The sequence below is a fragment of the Seriola lalandi genome, unplaced genomic scaffold (genome assembly GCF_002814215.2).
Source record: "Seriola lalandi dorsalis isolate HSWRI2012SDOR001 ecotype SW California unplaced genomic scaffold, Sedor1 jcf7180002054568, whole genome shotgun sequence".
Lineage (NCBI taxonomy): Eukaryota > Metazoa > Chordata > Actinopteri > Carangiformes > Carangidae > Seriola > Seriola lalandi.
Window position 1 is genome coordinate 42,891 of NW_019525121.1, and position 18,562 is coordinate 61,452.

The 18,562-nt window shown below is 39.5% G+C and overlaps 1 protein-coding gene and 1 pseudogene across 6 annotated transcripts in view; one reads left to right on the forward strand and one right to left on the reverse strand.

The window, feature by feature from the left end:
• The window catches only part of lims2 (LIM and senescent cell antigen-like domains 2), a 32,127-nt gene extending 14,223 nt beyond the window's left edge, over nucleotides 1–17,904 (reverse strand). The window contains exon 1 of one of the 6 annotated variants that reach the window (XM_023416655.2): nucleotides 17,660–17,904. In XM_023416655.2, the coding sequence (XP_023272423.1) occupies nucleotides 17,660–17,688 (29 nt within the window). In that variant the 5' untranslated portion in view covers nucleotides 17,689–17,904. Of the gene's footprint in view, nucleotides 1–1,575; nucleotides 2,034–9,139; nucleotides 9,392–11,816; nucleotides 11,904–17,659 lie in introns of those variants that run through there. The other 5 variants (XM_023416656.2, XM_023416654.2, XM_023416652.2 and 2 more) reach the window with 5 other exon arrangements.
• Nucleotides 11,733–13,582, forward strand: LOC147818536 (uncharacterized; annotated as a pseudogene).
• Nucleotides 17,905–18,562: the final 658 nt, after the last annotated feature.

Below are 18,562 nucleotides of genomic sequence, written 5' to 3' on the forward strand. Positions count from 1 at the left end.
GCCACTATACACATTCACTTACATCCATGAAAAACATACTCCTGTACCCCTATTTCTTGTTATGGAGGGTTTCTGTGATGTCGCTTGACACTACCACATATCTAAAAAAAATATTCTGTTTGTGGCAAAAACATCTCCCACACTGGTTGGCAGATTTCTCCACATATGACTCTCCTTTCACCCTGTTAAGCCAACCGTGCTGGCCTGTGACTATAAATGGAGTCTGGTTGTCAGCAATGAGAAAGGATGCAGACTATCACTTCTGTTATGAATACATTATGTTCCCTCCACCCTCCCTCCTCCAGTCTCCTCTTGTTTTCAACTCTGTTGAAGTTTTGTGTTTTACTCAATTCACAAGTATAAATATCCAAATAGTCAGAATTGACCAGGTCATACATCAAATTTGTCTGTGGTGGACAGGGTTTTTTATGTATTACCACTAGTCACTAAAGTCAGACATTTTCAAACTTTCCCAAACACAGGGGGTTTAATGTTTCCATGACTGACAAGACCCTCAGTTTACTGTCTCATCTTGGTCACTCTAATGATGGCTGCTGCTTGCTCATCCTCAGCTCTGACCTCTTACCCCGAATTTGTTTTTTTTTGCTCCCGAGCTCCCTTCACCCAAAGCCTGTGATGAGGCCAGATTGGTCAGAAATACAGTATGTATATTTAGCCTTCCTGTCCTTCATGCACACATACTTGGAATGCCAGTTGGCATAGTCTACTTTGCATAACAACTCCCCCCTTGGCACAAAAATAGCCCCTCCTGTGGCGATCCATGGACAAACATGACACCTAAGGCAGCTTAAGCAAGTCAAACTGGCTGGGTAAATCCAGGTGTTAGAATATCAGGATTCTTCACATTCTCTAACACCACAGTAAGATTAGAGTATACTGACTAATACTGTGTCAGTCTACAAATTCCTTAACACACAGACACCTCCACTATAACATACAATTTTTCCTGCACTGTCATCTGTTTAACTTTACTATTCTTAATCTGTGATTGTAATTTAATGATGTAAAAAAAATAATCCAAAACAGTCACAGCACCAAGCCAGAGAAACAACCTACAGCTCATGTCCTGGTCCATGACAGTCCATCAGAAATAAAGTTAGACTAAAAGGAGAAGTGGGTTTTAGTAGGATGATGATGATGATGATGATGATGATGATGATGATGATGATGATGATGATGATGATGATGATGACTTAAAGTTGAGGAGTGTCCAAGAGAATTAGACTTGACACTTTCATATATATCTATACACCTACAGGCATACCAACAGGCATACCTTTTGGCTGGACTAGAGCTCTTTTAAAGAGGATGATGCAGGCTTTACTGCTGGTTTTACAGGCTGCTGAGTAAAATCTTTTCACACCACACTGGTAGGATTTCTCTGGTGAAACATCTCATGTATAAAGTAATCATAAAGACACTAACTGTTTATGAAGCAAATTCCAGTAATCACAATTGATTTCATAAGGGCAAGTGTCATAATCGTAAACCTTTTTTTAGGTTGAAAACTTAACTGCAGTGCTCTTAACCCTGTCCACAACATTGTATACTTACAAGCGAGCGTAAAAATCACAAAACTCCTTATAGACTTTAACATCGCTCTTCCTCCTCTGGGACTTGGACACCGGGACTTCAGCCTCTCCCACGTCCCCACCCTGAAGCCTTTGGTGGTAACCGTTCATCTCCTCATGAGGAAAATGGTCCAGGGCCTCCCTATCCTCAGGTATAGAGGGCGGCAAGGAACGACCATTCATCTCCAGACTCTAATGAACACTCTAATGAACACTTTGAAATAAGTGCAAAAATCCACCTAACACTTGTATTAAACCAACTGCTGTCAAAACTTCTAATACTCCAATAAAAATCCTCTATACAGGTTCAGTGGTAGTTTCCAGTAATGAGAAGGAGAGTCCAGTAAGCAGTGGCAGCTGTAATCCACAGAGCAAGAAGGAGACAGAACCACTGATCAGACTGCGCTGGGAGTACTCTCCTCTCTCTCTCCTCACACACACCCTCTCTAACGGACACACTCCCTCTTTCCCTCATTCCCACATCAACTCTTTCCCTTTTTTTTTCTCACACACATACACATACACTTAGTCTGTCCTCCTGTCACACTCGCTATCTATTCTTGGGAAGGTTACTGAAATTAAAGAGCCCACCCTGAGGCCTGTCCAGACAGAGGTCACTGTGCCATGGCACACACACACACACACACACACACACACACACACACACACACACACACACACACACACACACACACTGTTCTGTGTCACAAACAGTCTTTGGCTAATATATCTACCCATGCTATCAATTTGCATATGACTGTGTTTGCGTGGTAAACAGCTGGAAGTCTCAGTTTTCTGGGAGATATAACAACGTGGCTCCAACTCAATATTGTGCAAAGTGGGAATGTTGCACTGCAAAGCCAATATAAAAAGGAAAAGGACGAATAACAACCATATGTTTGACATTGTTGAACTAAAAGAATAAAACAGGAAATCAAGTAGCGGTATGTTTAGATAAACATACATTGGTTGAAATTGGAGCTAGATATTGTCTAATCTGTGTCACCCTCCTGATACGAAGCCAATGCTGTTTGTTGAATTTTATTTATAGCGTAACTGACACTGGTTGGAAAAACCTGAATCCTGCATCTGACCATTTCAACTGCATGCATGCTGCTCTTGTTTCACCATCATCCACCAACATAATATCTCCTTCCTTTGCTCCTCTTGTGTTGTTCACCTACTTACGTAGCAGGAGATTCAAAAATCTAATAAGAGTTTGGTATGTGACAAACTAACAAGTGCCACATTTGGCTTTGAATGCCAAAGTGAACACACACTGGCTAGCTGAGATGGAATCTATGCACGCTTTCACATTCACGTTCACTGTTTCCAAATACACTTTAACCCCCTCGAATGATAAACAATGTCATGTGATTATTAATGGATTTCCTATTTTAGGTAGTAAAGGTCCCTTACAGGATTCAAACTCAGGACATAATGGAAACATGGGATGAGTCTTCTCCAAGTGAGTCAACAGAACGACTTGAATATCATCGACGTTAGAAATCCAATATTGGGCTAAGCTTTGGCATTCCTCTAAACCCATGAATCTGTGTGTCCTCTGGGTAAATGATAGCTCTTCATGTGGTCACACTCAACTGGCATCTCAAATTAACGGCCACTTCCCAAACCATCAAAACATGAAGCCAGATCTGGAAATACACTCCAGTGAAACAAACAAGTTTGAGGCTCCATTGGAGAACAACCGCTGTGTTCATCCTGCAAAACTATAAGGGACAGACAATGAACACAAGTGTCAAAACTAAAACTATTGTGTTATAGTCCTATGTGTACGTGTGTGTGTGTGTGTGTGTGTGTGTGTGTGTGTGTGTCCCAGCTGAAACACATCTCCAAGACCTTAAGTATAACAGTCTTCTACATTACTCCATCATTCTACAAATAGACATTCAGTGGAGCCTTAACTCCAAACTAGGTACTGGCAGCTGCTGTTTTGTGTCTGTGTGTGTGTGAAAGAGAGTTTGTATACATAGTAGAGGCCAACTCTGCCTCCTCTGAGAGGGGCTGCCAAACTGTGCATAACATCCTTAGTAATTTATTCTCATTTTTCATTTAAATCCTCAGTTTTTATCAAAACTTGCCGATTTGGGGATGTTTTGTTTTGTTTTTGAATGTTGTAATTAAGATTTTTAAAGGCTGTTTAAAAAACTGTGTTGTCTAACAAGAGACAGTCTGGGTTTTGACATGAATGACATAATGAGCCAAACATTTCGCCAGGCAGCATTTTAAGCTTCCAGAGCCTTTCCAGGTCATTGTCTCCATATCAAAGTCACGTGCTGTGTGGGGGGGGTCTCATCCACTGGGGCCCAGTGTTGAGTGACTGGGGTACAATGGGCAGAGGGTGGGTGCCTAACAGGAAACACGTCTTTCCTCCTGATTGCAGTTAATGCCATGTTGCCGAGTTCCACCCTAAAATGAGAGCACATGAACTGTGCAGCTCTCTGCTGTCCATACTGACAAAACAAAGTGCATTGTTCATGTTTGATTTAGTTTACAATTAACACTGCAATTAAACATTATTAAGCATTTCAATCATATATTTACAGAGTTGAAATGATTAGTCAATCACTTAGAAATGTTTTGTGATAATCTGTGGGACTGTGGGATTTTCTGAACATGGTGAAGACAGAGTGGAATATCACTTTATATAATAAAATACCAGGTTCAAAAAGGAGGGGCCTAAATTTTTGGCAGTTTTGGTTTTCACCTGGTATATTGAGACCATTTGGACTGGTGAGTTTACCTTGGTTCATATATGGCCTTTACTAAAACATGAATGTGTTTAGTTATGGAATAGACTAGACAAAGATTATGGCACTATATGGTCACCGCCATGCAAGTCTTTCTGCCGTGGGATCCTGAGTAGTGTTGTGCCAAACTACATGGGATAAAACAGTGTATTGTTTGATGCTGTTTGTCCCACATACTGTATATCGGATTGGTCCCAGCGTTAGATTTAATCTTGGACATGCTAAATTCGAGCTTTACTGTACCCCCGGCCTGTAAACATACTACAAACTGAATTTTAATGAAATTTTGTCCAGTAGTAGTTCAGCATTAAAATTCAAACACTCACATAAAGCAATAACAAGATATTTTAGCAAAAAGGGTATTAGTTATCACTGCCAGATAGAGAGAGACAGACACATAGAGAGAGAGATGGGGAGAGAGAGAAAGAGCGACAGAGCGAGGGAGAGAGAGAGAGAGAGAGAGAGAGAGAGAGAGAGAAAGAATGTGAATGCCAATCTGAATGTCAACCTGAGCTTAAAAATGGCTACAGCAACTGTCAGCAGTCGACAAGGTGTCTCTGGTGTGTTCCCACTGTGGGATAGGATTTTGAGACTTCCTTATGGGGACATTAAAGTCAAAAGGTCATGTCACCCATGCTAAAGAAAAAGATGTAGTAAATATACTGTTCCAATGAACTGACCTCTGAGGCTATTATGGAGCTAAAGCCATTCATTTTCCAACAGAGGGGAGATTTGTGCTTATCAACTACTGCAGTTACTCTCAACAGCTCGTGTGGGCTCCCGCAGTCAGAAATATGTAACTCAATAACACACAGTTGCCTATTATATAATTTGTCTATTATATTTTCCATCTGAGAAGAAAAGCCCTTTACAAAATCTAAAACAACCCATTACTAAAAATAGGCATTAGTGAATCTTTGTGGCCTTGACATTTAAATATTAGATCATGTGAACAAATAATTGCTAATTCCATTAAAAGATTATTCCTATGGACATTTATATAATGTCTCAAAAAGTGATGCTGCACTATACAAGTAAGTGTTTTGTTTCCAGTGGAAGCCACACAGACTCTAACACTGTCTGATCTTCTCGGCACAGTAACTTTGGGCCTGTACTGATGATGAAACTCCATTTCCTAGATGATCCTGGAGGAGTTTGTTTTCAGTTTGTGCTTGGTTGCTGTTTAATTTTGATTGGTCTGATTAATATGTCTTTAAATTCTTAATTCTCTCTCTTACGACCTCTGTTTTGATCTCAGTTAGCTCAGAATAAATGGATTCTAATTTGTTTATTTTTAGATTATTTTGTTACATTGCAGGTGCAGATCTCGTGTGTGTGTCAAGACACCCTCTGACATTGTATGACGTCTGTTCCTTATGTGCACCATATATAATCATTCCTATGCTGTTTAACTCTTTCACTGTTTCGAGATTCCCCCATGACCCTTCAAAGACAAGCAGGTGCCTGTCTCTGCGGGAACCTGGGCAAATGTGGTGGGAACACAGTCACCACTGTCACATAAAAAAATACACACAGACATGACATGTACATTTTCACAGTTTCAAGATTCCCATTTTCTTTGATTTGACCCACACTGGTGGATCTAAATTCCATTTCAATAGATACCGGTCAAATTTGACCCGGAAGCACTTGTACAAAAGTATAAAAAAAATTTGTGTGCATTTTGGTATATTTTGGGTCACTTTAGGAAAAGTAATCAAATTTCAGGCTAAAAAAAATGACATTTGGGGTATTTTTACTGCTGTCATATGTCAAAACGGGTCATATTTGACCCAACAGTATGTAAGGGTTAATTTGGCTGTTTATCTGATAATGATGGATTAGGTTATATAAAGTATAAAACAAACATGATTCCCCATTTTAAAATGATTCAGCCACAGGAATCAAAAAGGTTGGGAGTTGGTTCAGTTCACCACTGCACAGGGTTATATTATTTTCTCAATAACATGAATGAATGTGACTTTTACAAAATTTTAACTTGAAAACTTAAATTTTCCAATAGTTAATATTTCAAACATTTTGTTCAGTTTTCAATATAGCTCAAATTTACTTCCACCACTAAATCTAAAACATTGCTTTGCATCCAGTACACCATGTGATATTGTGCAATTAATCTGCAAGTATTTTGATTAATCAGTAAGTCATTTTTTAAGCAAAAGTGCAGAGAAATGGGCATTTTCTTTTGCTTTTTTCTAACATTTTAAAAACTACATGATAATGAAAATAACTGTAAATTGCAAATTCTTTGTACTTTCAATAATTATTCAATCATAATCTGTAATTAGAACATACAATCTTGCAGTGAAAAGAAATTTATTATACAACACTTTTCTATTTAAAACTTGTGTTATCATACGCTAAATGCATCTGTGTCTGCAGACTACATTTGAACATTTTTAGACCTATGCAACAGCCCTGACTCTCAGCTGGTGCAAGACAAGCAGACTCAGGCTGGAGAGACAAACCAAACACACCCCTGCTCACACACCCACACTCACCCACACACACTGTGTCAACAGCAACCATGGCAACATAGACGAGAGGACTGCTTGGGCAAAACCATTTTTCTTTTGACAAGGCGAAAGCACCCAAAAATGTGCACATACACTATCACACTCACTGACACACGAGTGATTCAGTTACTGTGCAAACACAATTCATGACTAACATTTCCTTTGTTTGGCACTTTTTGTTCCAGACGCCCATTTTGACCTCTAGTCCCACTTAACTCTACAGGACAGCCTGGAATACAACATACAGCCCAGGGGAAAACAGCAACACAATTTACTTGTTCAACACTTTCATGGCACAAACAAAATTATATCATTTATTTTGACATGTTGCATCAATGTATTCTTTGAAACTTCTTTGAAACTGTGGTTTTTCACTTTGGGTCACCACTGTCATTTACGGATGCTTTGTGAAGTTCTGTTTTAATTTCATACCACAATGGTTTTCATGGTAAGCAGTAATTAAACCCAATTAGCATGTTAAGGCTGCACAATACTGAACAAATTACGGAAAAACTAGGGAAAGTAATTTTAAATAAGAATATGCTTTTCTAGTCTCCTTGTGCCTATGAGAACTTGTCCGTATGGATAAGGACTTTCTCAGTCCCCTGGTATTTTCGATTAGTTTTTATGGCTTCAATATGTCTTTTCTCCTGACTGTTCAGGTGGTTAAGATTTGTGGTCTTACCTGGAGGTGCCGCGCTGATGGCAAAACACTGCCATCATCCCTACTCATCATCATATATAAATCAGCTAAATCTGTACACAAAGAGTGGGTGATTCTTGTTTTGGTAGAAATGTCTTCAAAGCTGTCAAAACTAGAGTAAATAAATTCATATTTTCTTTTTCAGAACCACAGGTGGGGTTACCTTCATTCTGACTCTTTTTGTTGGTCACCTAAAGCTTTTTTCAGTATGTTACTGTTTTGTCCCTCTCTCACATGCTCTTTTCTGCCTGTGCACAGTGCATTACATAATAATATGATTCATATTGGTATTCATATGGTATTATCTTATTGAGGCAACTTACAGAGAAATTAGAAATGATTGGTTTGACACAGAGAATCTACCTACTCCTACAACTACTGCAAAATCAGAGAATGAGATTTCATTGAGTTATCAATCAAAATTGTGATTTTAATACCATCAATCCTCCTGCCCTACTGTATGCTAGACTGCATGGTGAAAAAAGAATATAAAAGAAATTCCATGGAAAGGGGGAAGGGGATGCAAGGAAAGAAATTAGGTGTTTTTGGTTTGACTGGGGACACTGCTAACAAGAGAGCTCCCCCTTTCTGTCCACATTCCTCACATTACTACATTCCTCCATTCACTTCAGGCTCTCACACACACACACACACACACACAAACACACACACACACACACAGAGAGAGAGAGAGAGAAAAAATGAGAGAGACAGCAAGGTGTTTGTGAGATAGAAACGATAGAAAAAAAGTAATGCTAACATGTTGAGAGACCAATATTGCACAGTTCTGCACACATTGTACATGTCTATAGCTGCTGGTCACACAAATCAGAGGAATGCAACCACATCAGATGCAATATTTGCTGATCAAACACTCCACCACATCTCACCTTATCTATCCCTGTCAGCACACGACACACAGAAAAAGACTTTTCTTCAAAGGTTCTTTGATAACAATATGTGTTCTGTAGCAACACAAACAAACCCTCTCTGATTCATTACATTATGCAAGACAGTGTCAGTCAGCCCTGGATAATGATAACCCAGCTAAAGATAACAAAACCAGCCCAACAGACAACAGGATGCCATGATAAAAAGGTAAAGGTTCATAGCAAAGAAACTGCAGGTTAAGCGCTTGAGAAGCCATCAGCTGATTTTAAAATGGTCATCAGAAGGATAACAGCTGGACATTCTGACAGGCGTAAAACACTGGCAAGCCCAGTATTTCATCATTCTTATAGTTCCTTGTTGCACCATAGGTCATTTAACTATTCATGTAAGCTGCTATTGAAACCAAAAACACGGTTGATTTGTGCAACACTTAAGGGTCATTCTCCTGTAATGCACAGAAGAATTTTAGTTAAAAACTGTATACTGTCTGGTACAAATTGAGAATGACTCGCTTACAATATAATGCGAGTAAAACACCTAAACAAATAACAGCCATCTCACCGCTGAATCAACATTTCTTAAATGCATAATAAATGCAGACATAAATGATTTGACATAAGATTAAAAGCTTCACAGAGGAAGACTCACCTGAAGCTGTCTCTAGCCAGACTTCCATAGCTGTCTGGTCTTTCCTGTCTCCGTCTGTACAAGTCTGAGTTTGACAACTCTTTCAGCCTCAGAGAGTTCATTGCCCCTTTGCCTCTCTCTCTCTCCCTCCCTTCCTTCCTTCCTACCCCTTGTCTGCCGAGAACACTCAGTCCACAGAAATAGGGGTCCTCCAAAAAAATAGTGTGTAAATGTTTGATTTAAATATCAATCTGCTCTCGTTCTCTCTCTCAAACACACCTCCAGGGCTCACACCCTTGAGGAGGGACATATACAGAGGTGTGGTCTCACGGCCTGCACACCTATCAGCTACTTCTTGCTCCTCCTCCTCCTCCTGCAGCAGGTAGAGGGGAAATGCCCCAGAGGAAAGGAGAAGGAGACAGATAAGAAGAGAGCAGCATTGCCCTTTTCTGGCCTTTGCCTTTGTTGCCTCTCTTTGCCTCCTACTTCTTTTTGTCTCATTCCTCTGTTTAAATAGAAAGCAACAAGAGAGAGTACAAATGGCTGAAGAGAAGAATAAAGGTCATTTTCCCTTCTCACACACAGATATTACACATACTGTACACAATGGGCAAGCTGTTAGTACAGATAGGAAGTTATGTAGAGTAGAAATGCAGAGACGCATTTGAGGTCAGCATCAGAGCCCGACCAATTCTGGTTGTTTGGGGCCAAATGCAATATTGACGTTTTAAAGACAAAAAAATAATTGCTACAATGCTATATCAGCCAGCACTTACATGGACCCTGTTGGCACTTTTTGTTTGATTTGTGCTCCTCTGTTGTGAACTGTGAGATTATTTCCCAACAGAAACAACAAACTATTGAGAAAGGATAAAATGCCAATCTATGAATAATTCATCACAACACTATGTGGGAACAAGGGCTACTCTCCTCTCCGACAGACACAAAACACAGCACATTCATAGTTTCAGGCACAGCTGATAGCTGCCTCTCAGACATGTTTAATTAAAAACACGAGGCAGTGACATCACCAAAGCAGGACATGATTGGTCAGAGGTTGTCGAACCAAACAAGCAAAGTCAACAAGCAGCCAAAGAAAACGTGCAGGTTGTAGTTCTGTAAAACAGAACATGCAAACTGTAGTCTGAGCTCAATGTGAGGCATCCTTGATAAACACAGCTCTCTGTTAAAGTAAACACCAACCAAATATAACTCAAATATTAAAATTCTCTTCTAGTATTGGACTACATTTAATACAAGGTGCAAAAACTAACATTACCGCTTGTCTTAATAATTGCCGCTCTAATTCTGACTTACTTTGACTGACTGAAATCTGACAGATGACTTTCTTTAGGTAAATTGTTATTTGGTGTATACCATTCAGTCAATATCTGTACCTGTCATTAGAGATATTTTCTGTCTGATGGTGTTAAACGGCTGGGTGACAGAAACCAAGTCTCTCCTTGATACATACAGCAGATTCCCCTCAGCAGCTTGTCTTGACCTGCTCGGCATTCCACATGGGTTTGACGAACACACACTCACAGAATCGTAGAATGTGAATGTTGAACTTCAAGCTTCACATCCTGACACAGCTGCACCTGGGTCACAGTAGCATAGGCTGACATGTCTGAGTATGCCATAACATTTATTATGACTCATAGCTTTAGGCTGTAAAAGTGTGGTTTCTATTCTCTGCAATCATCATACTCGTCTGAGTTCACATAATCTGTAATTCAGTCCATTTGGGATGTGCATTTTCTTCAATTTGTCATACAATTTAAATCTAAATTATAATAGTTGATCTAAGAATCATCACTGTATGTTATCTGCCTTACATTTCAAGCTTACTTGAAGATGATGATGATGACACCGCAATGACAACTGCTGGATTGAAAACCTTATGCTGTGTTTGGGATTGAAGCTGCATGAAGCCAAAGTTTTGCAGTGGTAAGTTCCTAAGAGAGCTGCTTCACACAGACTCATCACACACACACACACACACACACACACACACACACACACACACACACACCAATATGGCAAAAACAGTGCAGACAGTTACAAAAAGCCCCACACACTCTATAAATAACCTCTCTACCAAATGCGCACCCTGCCACTGTGTGGGCAACACTGGTACTACAGCTCTTCTAACAACTTAAAGCTTTAGTCTCATTACAGAAACCCAACAAAACTGTAATGACTGGAATTAATGTGTATTGGACAAATGAAATCAGAAACTTCTTTACTTTTAAACATGTCACAGCAAACTGAACCTTGGTGAAACATGTTCTAGTATAGTCTCATATAGTCTTTATATGTACCAAAGCGTCTCATTACTGTGTCTCTGTTGCAATTATCCTACTTTTTTATAAGAAATTTAAATCAATGGTAATCTTGGCATTACTCACACACATAACAAGAATTGTACAAACAAGTAGATACAAAACAGTCCAAATGCTGAGTCACTGTTCAAAAATGTATGCAGTAAAACCTCACTGAAACCGAGTTGACTTCCTAGCTGATACACTTAGAAGAAATGCACAACACAACATTCAAAGGTACACTGAAGCGTTGCAGTTATACAAGCAGCATTATGGTTCTTACATCAAACATGAAGCAAGTAATGGAGTGTAGCTGGTAATGCTACTGCAATTACAATGAAAATAGTTACAACAATAAAATAAACTTATCTTACCAATGTTTTGTGTCAGACTGTCGTGTGGATATTCAGCTGTTGCTAATTCCTTTTGCCGTCACTGCAAACACCATTACAGCTATTATCTCAGCCTGCATGGCCATATCACTTCCTATTTTCTGCGGTGTGTGTGTGTGTGTGTGTGTGTGTGTGTGTGTGTGTGTGTGTGGTAGGGTGTGCGTGAGATGGTTGGATGTAAAGCCAGCACACAAACCTATAGTCACATGTGTGTGAGGATGAGGAGAGCACTTCAGGGAGGTAAAAGATAGTGTATAGAAAGAGGAAGTAGTAAAGAGGTGAAACTTAATTGAAATTGGTTGATACAAAAGAAAAACTTGGCGTTATTCAACATAATCCCCGGGTTCTTTGATAATAGAGTGAAGCGTTTGAGTGAGACTATGGGAAGCACCTTGTCATCAACTATGGAAACTCGACTGACACCATATCTGTCAGTGACAGACAGGTTGAACTGTACTATGGGCAGGCTCCTTCATATTATCACAGTCAACTAGACCCTCTCAAATCCATCTAGAACTGTTTATTTCTGTGTCTATGCAACAGAGGAAATGATGGTGAAACACCTCACTGTCTTATCAAAAAACCAGGGTTTATGTTAAGTAACCCTTAAGTTCTTTCTCTAATGCCATTCGGTGTTTCACTATAGGAGACACAGACAACTCCTGGATTTGCATCAGTTTCCCAAAGCTATAAACAATGTTAAGTCGAGCAGTAATCATCACTAGGCCTCACCAGGCCTGTTCACCTCCAGCACTGCCAAGGTGGTGGTTGGGTCGAGTTTTTCATTTTTTTGGATGAGCAGTTCTCCACAAAATCAAAAATAAAGACATAAAATAAACTAACCCCTTACTGATGATGTCACACAACTGTGACGATGCTCCACTGACAACATCAATGTTGATTTTCAGCGTATGAATAGAAAACCTTACCTACTGACCCCACACACTTAGAGCTACAGGCTGGATTAAATCAGGCCAAGCAAAGACACCAAAGTCAACTCCAACCTGAAATGGAGATTGTTCAAAGCATCAGGAAACTGACCCCTGAGGATAGAGGGAAAGAAAGTTAAAAAAAGACATGTTTAAGTTTAAGAGTTCAGGAGGAGGCAGGAGGCCAAGAAGAAGAGGAGAAAAGGAGGGCAAATGAGCAAAAACAGGAGCAACTGAAGCAAGAGAAGTTTCAGTGGAAAAAAATGATGATGGTCGAGGAAAAGCCCATCACATGATCCGAAAAAGGAGCAGCAGAAGAGGCGCGAGGAGGCTGAACTTTGCCGTGTGCGAGGAATGGACGACAAAGCCAGTTTCAAGTGCCTGACATGTGAGGTGAAGAGCCAGGAGATTCAGGCTCTTCCCCTCAGAAGTCAGGTAAAAAAAACCTGTCGAACAATTGGCTTGGAGAGCAGAAAACAGATTGTAAGACTCTCCAAGCACAGCTCCACATCATTTTCTCAAAAAGCAGCAAAATCAAAATGATTTAACCCCCTGCAGTGGTGGAAGGAGAGACTGATGATTGGACTCAGGTTTGATAAGAATCAAGATCAGATGGAGAGAAAGTGGGAAGTGTGCAGACTCAAAGAGTGCAACAGAAACTGGAAGGCCTGCAGGGACAGCCACTGGAGCCGTATGTTTGGCCAGTTTGATGTTTACTGCATGTCCAGAAACAGCATCCTCAAAAAGACTATCTTCTGGATGGAACTGATCCTGCTAAACACCCACTGCAACAATTACTATTTTAAGTCTTACAAATGATTTTAGTAGAATTTTGTGACATGTGACAGCAACACTGAGGTGGAGGAGGGTGCCGGTTGTTCAGCTCTTGCTGGACAAGGGTAGCTTGTCATCCCCTCCTTCCATCCCTCTCTACCTTTCTTCAATCTCCTTCACCCCTCACTCCCTTCCCCATTCCATATATACTCCTATTCTTTCTCAACTCAGTCGGTTGAAGCAGAGGTCTACCCACCATGAGCCAGATTCTGCTAAAGGCTTCTTTCCCTTAAAAAAGGGAGTTTTTCCCTGTCACCACTGCCAAGTGCTTGCTCATGGAGGAATTAAGGGTAAAGAGTACGGTCTAGACCTGCTCCATATGAAAGCAAGTCAACCTGGCCTACAGGCCTCAGCCTTCAGTACAGAATATATCAAGTACATATTTCTACTAATAAACTGACATGACAGCCTGGAAACAGATTGAAGCTGTTGGTAGTCAGTATTTTTTACAGGTAATTTCTTGAAAATTCAAAACTTGTGTGTATATATCTATTCATTTGTAGATTGTTGAGTGAAATCCTCCCACAGACATGGAGCATATTGTCTCTTTACTCACACACGCCCTACCATGGAGGAACTGCTGTAAGAGGACCAGTGTACATCCTGTTGTTACATACTTCCTTCTGCATCAATCAGGCAGTTATCTATTACTGGTGTGCTTACACATACTACTATATACTATCAAGAAAAACTTGCTGACAACAGTTCTCAGTGTTTCTTGCAGTCATCACACAGACACGTCTTCAGAACCGCTATCTATAAACAGAAGCCATAATGACTTCTAGTTTCACCACAGCGTGGTGAAAGACAACACGCACTGCTGTGGTGTTATCAGTTACCGCCAGTTTACTGCCATTAAGGCCAACTGTATGAGATACAAAAGTATCTCATGATTTTGACATGGTCAAAATTATGAATTAGTATCACATAAGAATGACTATGGAGCTCATTTCTATATTATACATATTTCTAATACATCATGCCTCAGAAATAAATACAGCATGTCTTACAAGTACAAAAAAAAAATCCTACAAAGACAAAAAAATACCACGAATTCTCAAGAAATTTGTATGAAGGCATGCTAAATGAGAGAATGAGGTCTACACTGAAACTAATGGAGGGGGGTGCTAAAGGGGGGATGGAACTTTGAAGATGATAACATAGTAAATATGGTGGTATCAAACAAGGACCAAATAAACCAAATAAAACTTCCAAATGCTGAAAAAAAAGTCTGTTTATCATTTAACATGATAAATATCATATTTTTGAGTCAGTGCTATATTTTCACTGAATAGATTCAGTCTTGTCAGCACTTTACAACGCTAGTTGAGGTGCTTTGGAGCAGTGATCTGTCTGTGTGTTGATCTGTGTTCTGGTCAGTGCTGATGTCTCCTGAGCCCACCTCCCCCCCTGAAAATTCAAGGGAAAGAATTCTTTAATCTTTCAATCTATGCAACTGAGCAATCTCACAAACCACATGTATGGAGCTAATTTTCTGCCAAAACTTAACAAACTAACAAAAAAACAAAACAGACCCAAAAGCTGGACTGTCCTGGGTATACCAGGGTGCCTGGTCACCCAATTCTACCAACCCTACCAGAAATGTCTCAGTTTTCTATTATCATTTACCAATAAAATGTTCATAGTTTAAGGCCCAATGCATCATTTGTGGATATAGCTAGGTTTACATGCTCACCAACTACCTATATGAAGTATAACTACGCTCAGTTTAATTAGAATACGTGTTTTAAGTTATAAACTGTGTGATTAATCTACCCTGTGTGAACTGAGACTGATAGCAAGACATTAACAAGAAAAAAAAGGAAAATTAGCCAAACTTGGTGTAAGTTAGGTTACCTTTTTTGGTCATGAGCTCTATGCTAGATATTTATCATCCTACCCACCAAAAACAGTAACTTGTGGAGTTTAGTTAACATTAGATTTTTCACCAGCAACAAACACAAACTCACTGGTTGGCCGCTCATTTGTGATTTAGCTTAGTCTTAGAAGGTGATCATCCTCTTGTCCACAGTGGCTGATTGTTGCTGTTCAATCTGCTCTACTCTTCTCAACCTCCCGGCACATTTAAATTGACTCCTAGCGCCACCTGCTGCCGTGCAAGGCAAATTACTTTGCGAAAATTTGTGAAAAGATCCAGCAGAAAGATTGTGCCGTAAGTCACTTGATACCTTATTTATTTGCAGGGTGTATTATTTGTACTTGTAAGACACACTGTTGTGACTACTTGTTTCTGAAGTATGTTTGTTTTATAGGTATGTTTTGTATTTTTGAAAAAAAAATGCATTTGTTTGTTAATGATACAAAGTCACACATATGGCAATAGTTACTTGTGCATATTATGGCCCTATTTATCATTAACGAAAGCAGTAATTCTATCACTCTGAAAGCTTTATCACTGCAAGAGCCTCAATATTTTCTGTTCATTTGTTGCAGTAAGCAAATGTTGATACATAAATCTACTATTGATACTAACATAAGACTTCCTCAGTCTACCTCACATTAAATGCATTTTAGTGTGAAGACAGTGGTAAGAGTTTGTTGTGCTTCCAGGGCTGTAAAATCATGGGACACCCAATGAAATCTCAATAACTTAATCTGGTATAGAAACTCTTCATGTTATAAATTAATAATCTAATGTAGTATCAATAAGCGACAGTATGTGTGTGTCACAATAAACATTTCACACTCCCTCACGCCAAATGCATCAAGTTAGTACACACACAGTCCAAATCCTACATCACACAAGTTCACTGCTCTTCCAAACAAGGACAAGTTCACACTGCAGACTGAGACATTCTTCTAAGCTCTAGTTGTATCAACACAGTGTGGAATCAGATAAAAGTCTAATGCATTGGGAATGCAGCAATCCTCAGGCCTTTTAAATGACTCGCCCTCATGTCCAGAAGGCTTTATAAATGCCTGATTCATCCCAGGTCATAATTAACTTGTCAGTGCACACAGTAGCATTCACACTAGTGGAAAAAACATTGCTGTGAATAACAGTCCCCAGGGAAATGATGGTCAGGAAGCGGTTTTGAAAGCAATAACTACTGTCCTGTGAGTTTGTGTGGACATTCCTGTGCAGGGAGGAGGTTGATCTGCAGAAAATGGAGAAACATCATCTTTCCGTCTTTAAAATGTCTTTCTCACTGCTATTCTGTGAGTCTATCGCTTCTGTCTAAAGTGTGAGTCTAGGTTGACACAAATATATCAAGTTACCTTTCAAGCTATTTTGGCTTTTTCTATTCAAAAGCTGTACAATTAGTGTGTCAAAATCTCCAGTACAACACAGTGGAGAATCATTTCCAAACTGTTTTATGACTATTTGTTTTATGTCAGATATGTGAACACAGAAATTATTCCAGCGTGGAGTAGGGGGTTTTTACAGGCAAACTTGGGTAAACTGAAACTTGTTTAAGCTATTATCAATATTGGTGTAAAGCTGTCAGCACCGTGGTTTTAAATGCAGGAATGAGGTAGTAGTTTCCAGTAAAGGAGAGTTACTGTTGCAGTACAACTTGATTTATTGATGCCTATTAGTTATGTTAAAAAAAAAAAAAAAAACATTACCAATACCAAAGTATTAGCTGCACTTCCACAATCATTTATGTACAAAATCTTTTTCATGTCATTATTTAATCAGAGCAGAGTATAAGACTTTGTGTTGATACAGTAGCTCGTCAGCTAAAAGCGTCCACCAATGACAGTGGGGGGCGCTAGCTAGTAGCTTAAGTGGCCAAGTTGAGATTGCAGCTACACAGAGAAAATAACTGTTAGTATGTCGCCAATGTGATTTAACTTTCCGTGTTAAAGCTATTCTCTAAAATGTACATAAGTCAGGTTTTAGTATATGAAAGACAACATTAACCTGGCAGCTTTGTAAATGGAGTTCATCGTGATTAAATTACAGTTTTCCCAGCACATAAGAGAATGGAGCCGAACGGGACTACGTTTTTTTTTCTTCCAGCGTCAAACTGTCAACTTCCCAACTTTTCAGGCAAATGTGTCTCCCAGAGAAATACTTTTAAACCCCTCACTTACCCGTTTGTCATTTCAGTAATGCCGAGCATCACTCCGCTCTCTTCCGGACCAGGCTTGTGTTTTCTGTTCTCGGCTGCAGCCGCCCAGATGTTGTACAGTCTGGGATGTACAGTAACGTTAGCAAGGCTCGCTTCTCCCACAGCTAGCAGAATGGCGATGATGGGCCTCGCCTCTGTCCTCCAACCGTCAAGCCACACTCAACGGAACATTACACTTCCGCTCGTCACTTTCAAAATAAAACCATTCTGCTGCCTCTTAGAAATGTGAACTAGTAAATAAAAACAAAAGCAAATACTTTAAATAAATAAATACAATGGAAACGTCTACTCTTTAAAAAATACTTTTTAGTCTGAAGGATACATTACATGTGATTGTATAAAACTATTTCAGTTGTTTACAAAAATATATAAAAATGATATTACATAATTATAATTAAAATAAACTGCATTACTGGCACAAATGTGTTTAAGTGTCAGTTTATTGATTTTAGATTTTAGATTTTTGCTTTCATATCTGTTCAACAAGCTGTGACTGACTTGCAAGCAGATTTACTCACAAGCATCTTAATTTATAACATACAATATATGTATATCTACAACAGTCAGTCTTGTTTCTTGGTTTTGAACTATGATAACACATAAGTTAACCTTCCTATAGGTTTATATATATATATATATATATCAGCTCAGGCTGGACAAGTGTAGCCCCCTCCTCCCACCTTCTTTCCCCCCTCTCCCCTCACCCTCTTTCTCTCCAACCTCCTTCAAATACCCCTCTACTTTTCCTCCATCTCCTTCCCCATACCTCCTATACTCTCTCTCCCCCTTTGTCTTTCTTTCTCAACCCAAACGGTTGAGGCAGACGTCCACCCACCAAACATGAGCCAGTTTGCTCAAAGTTTCT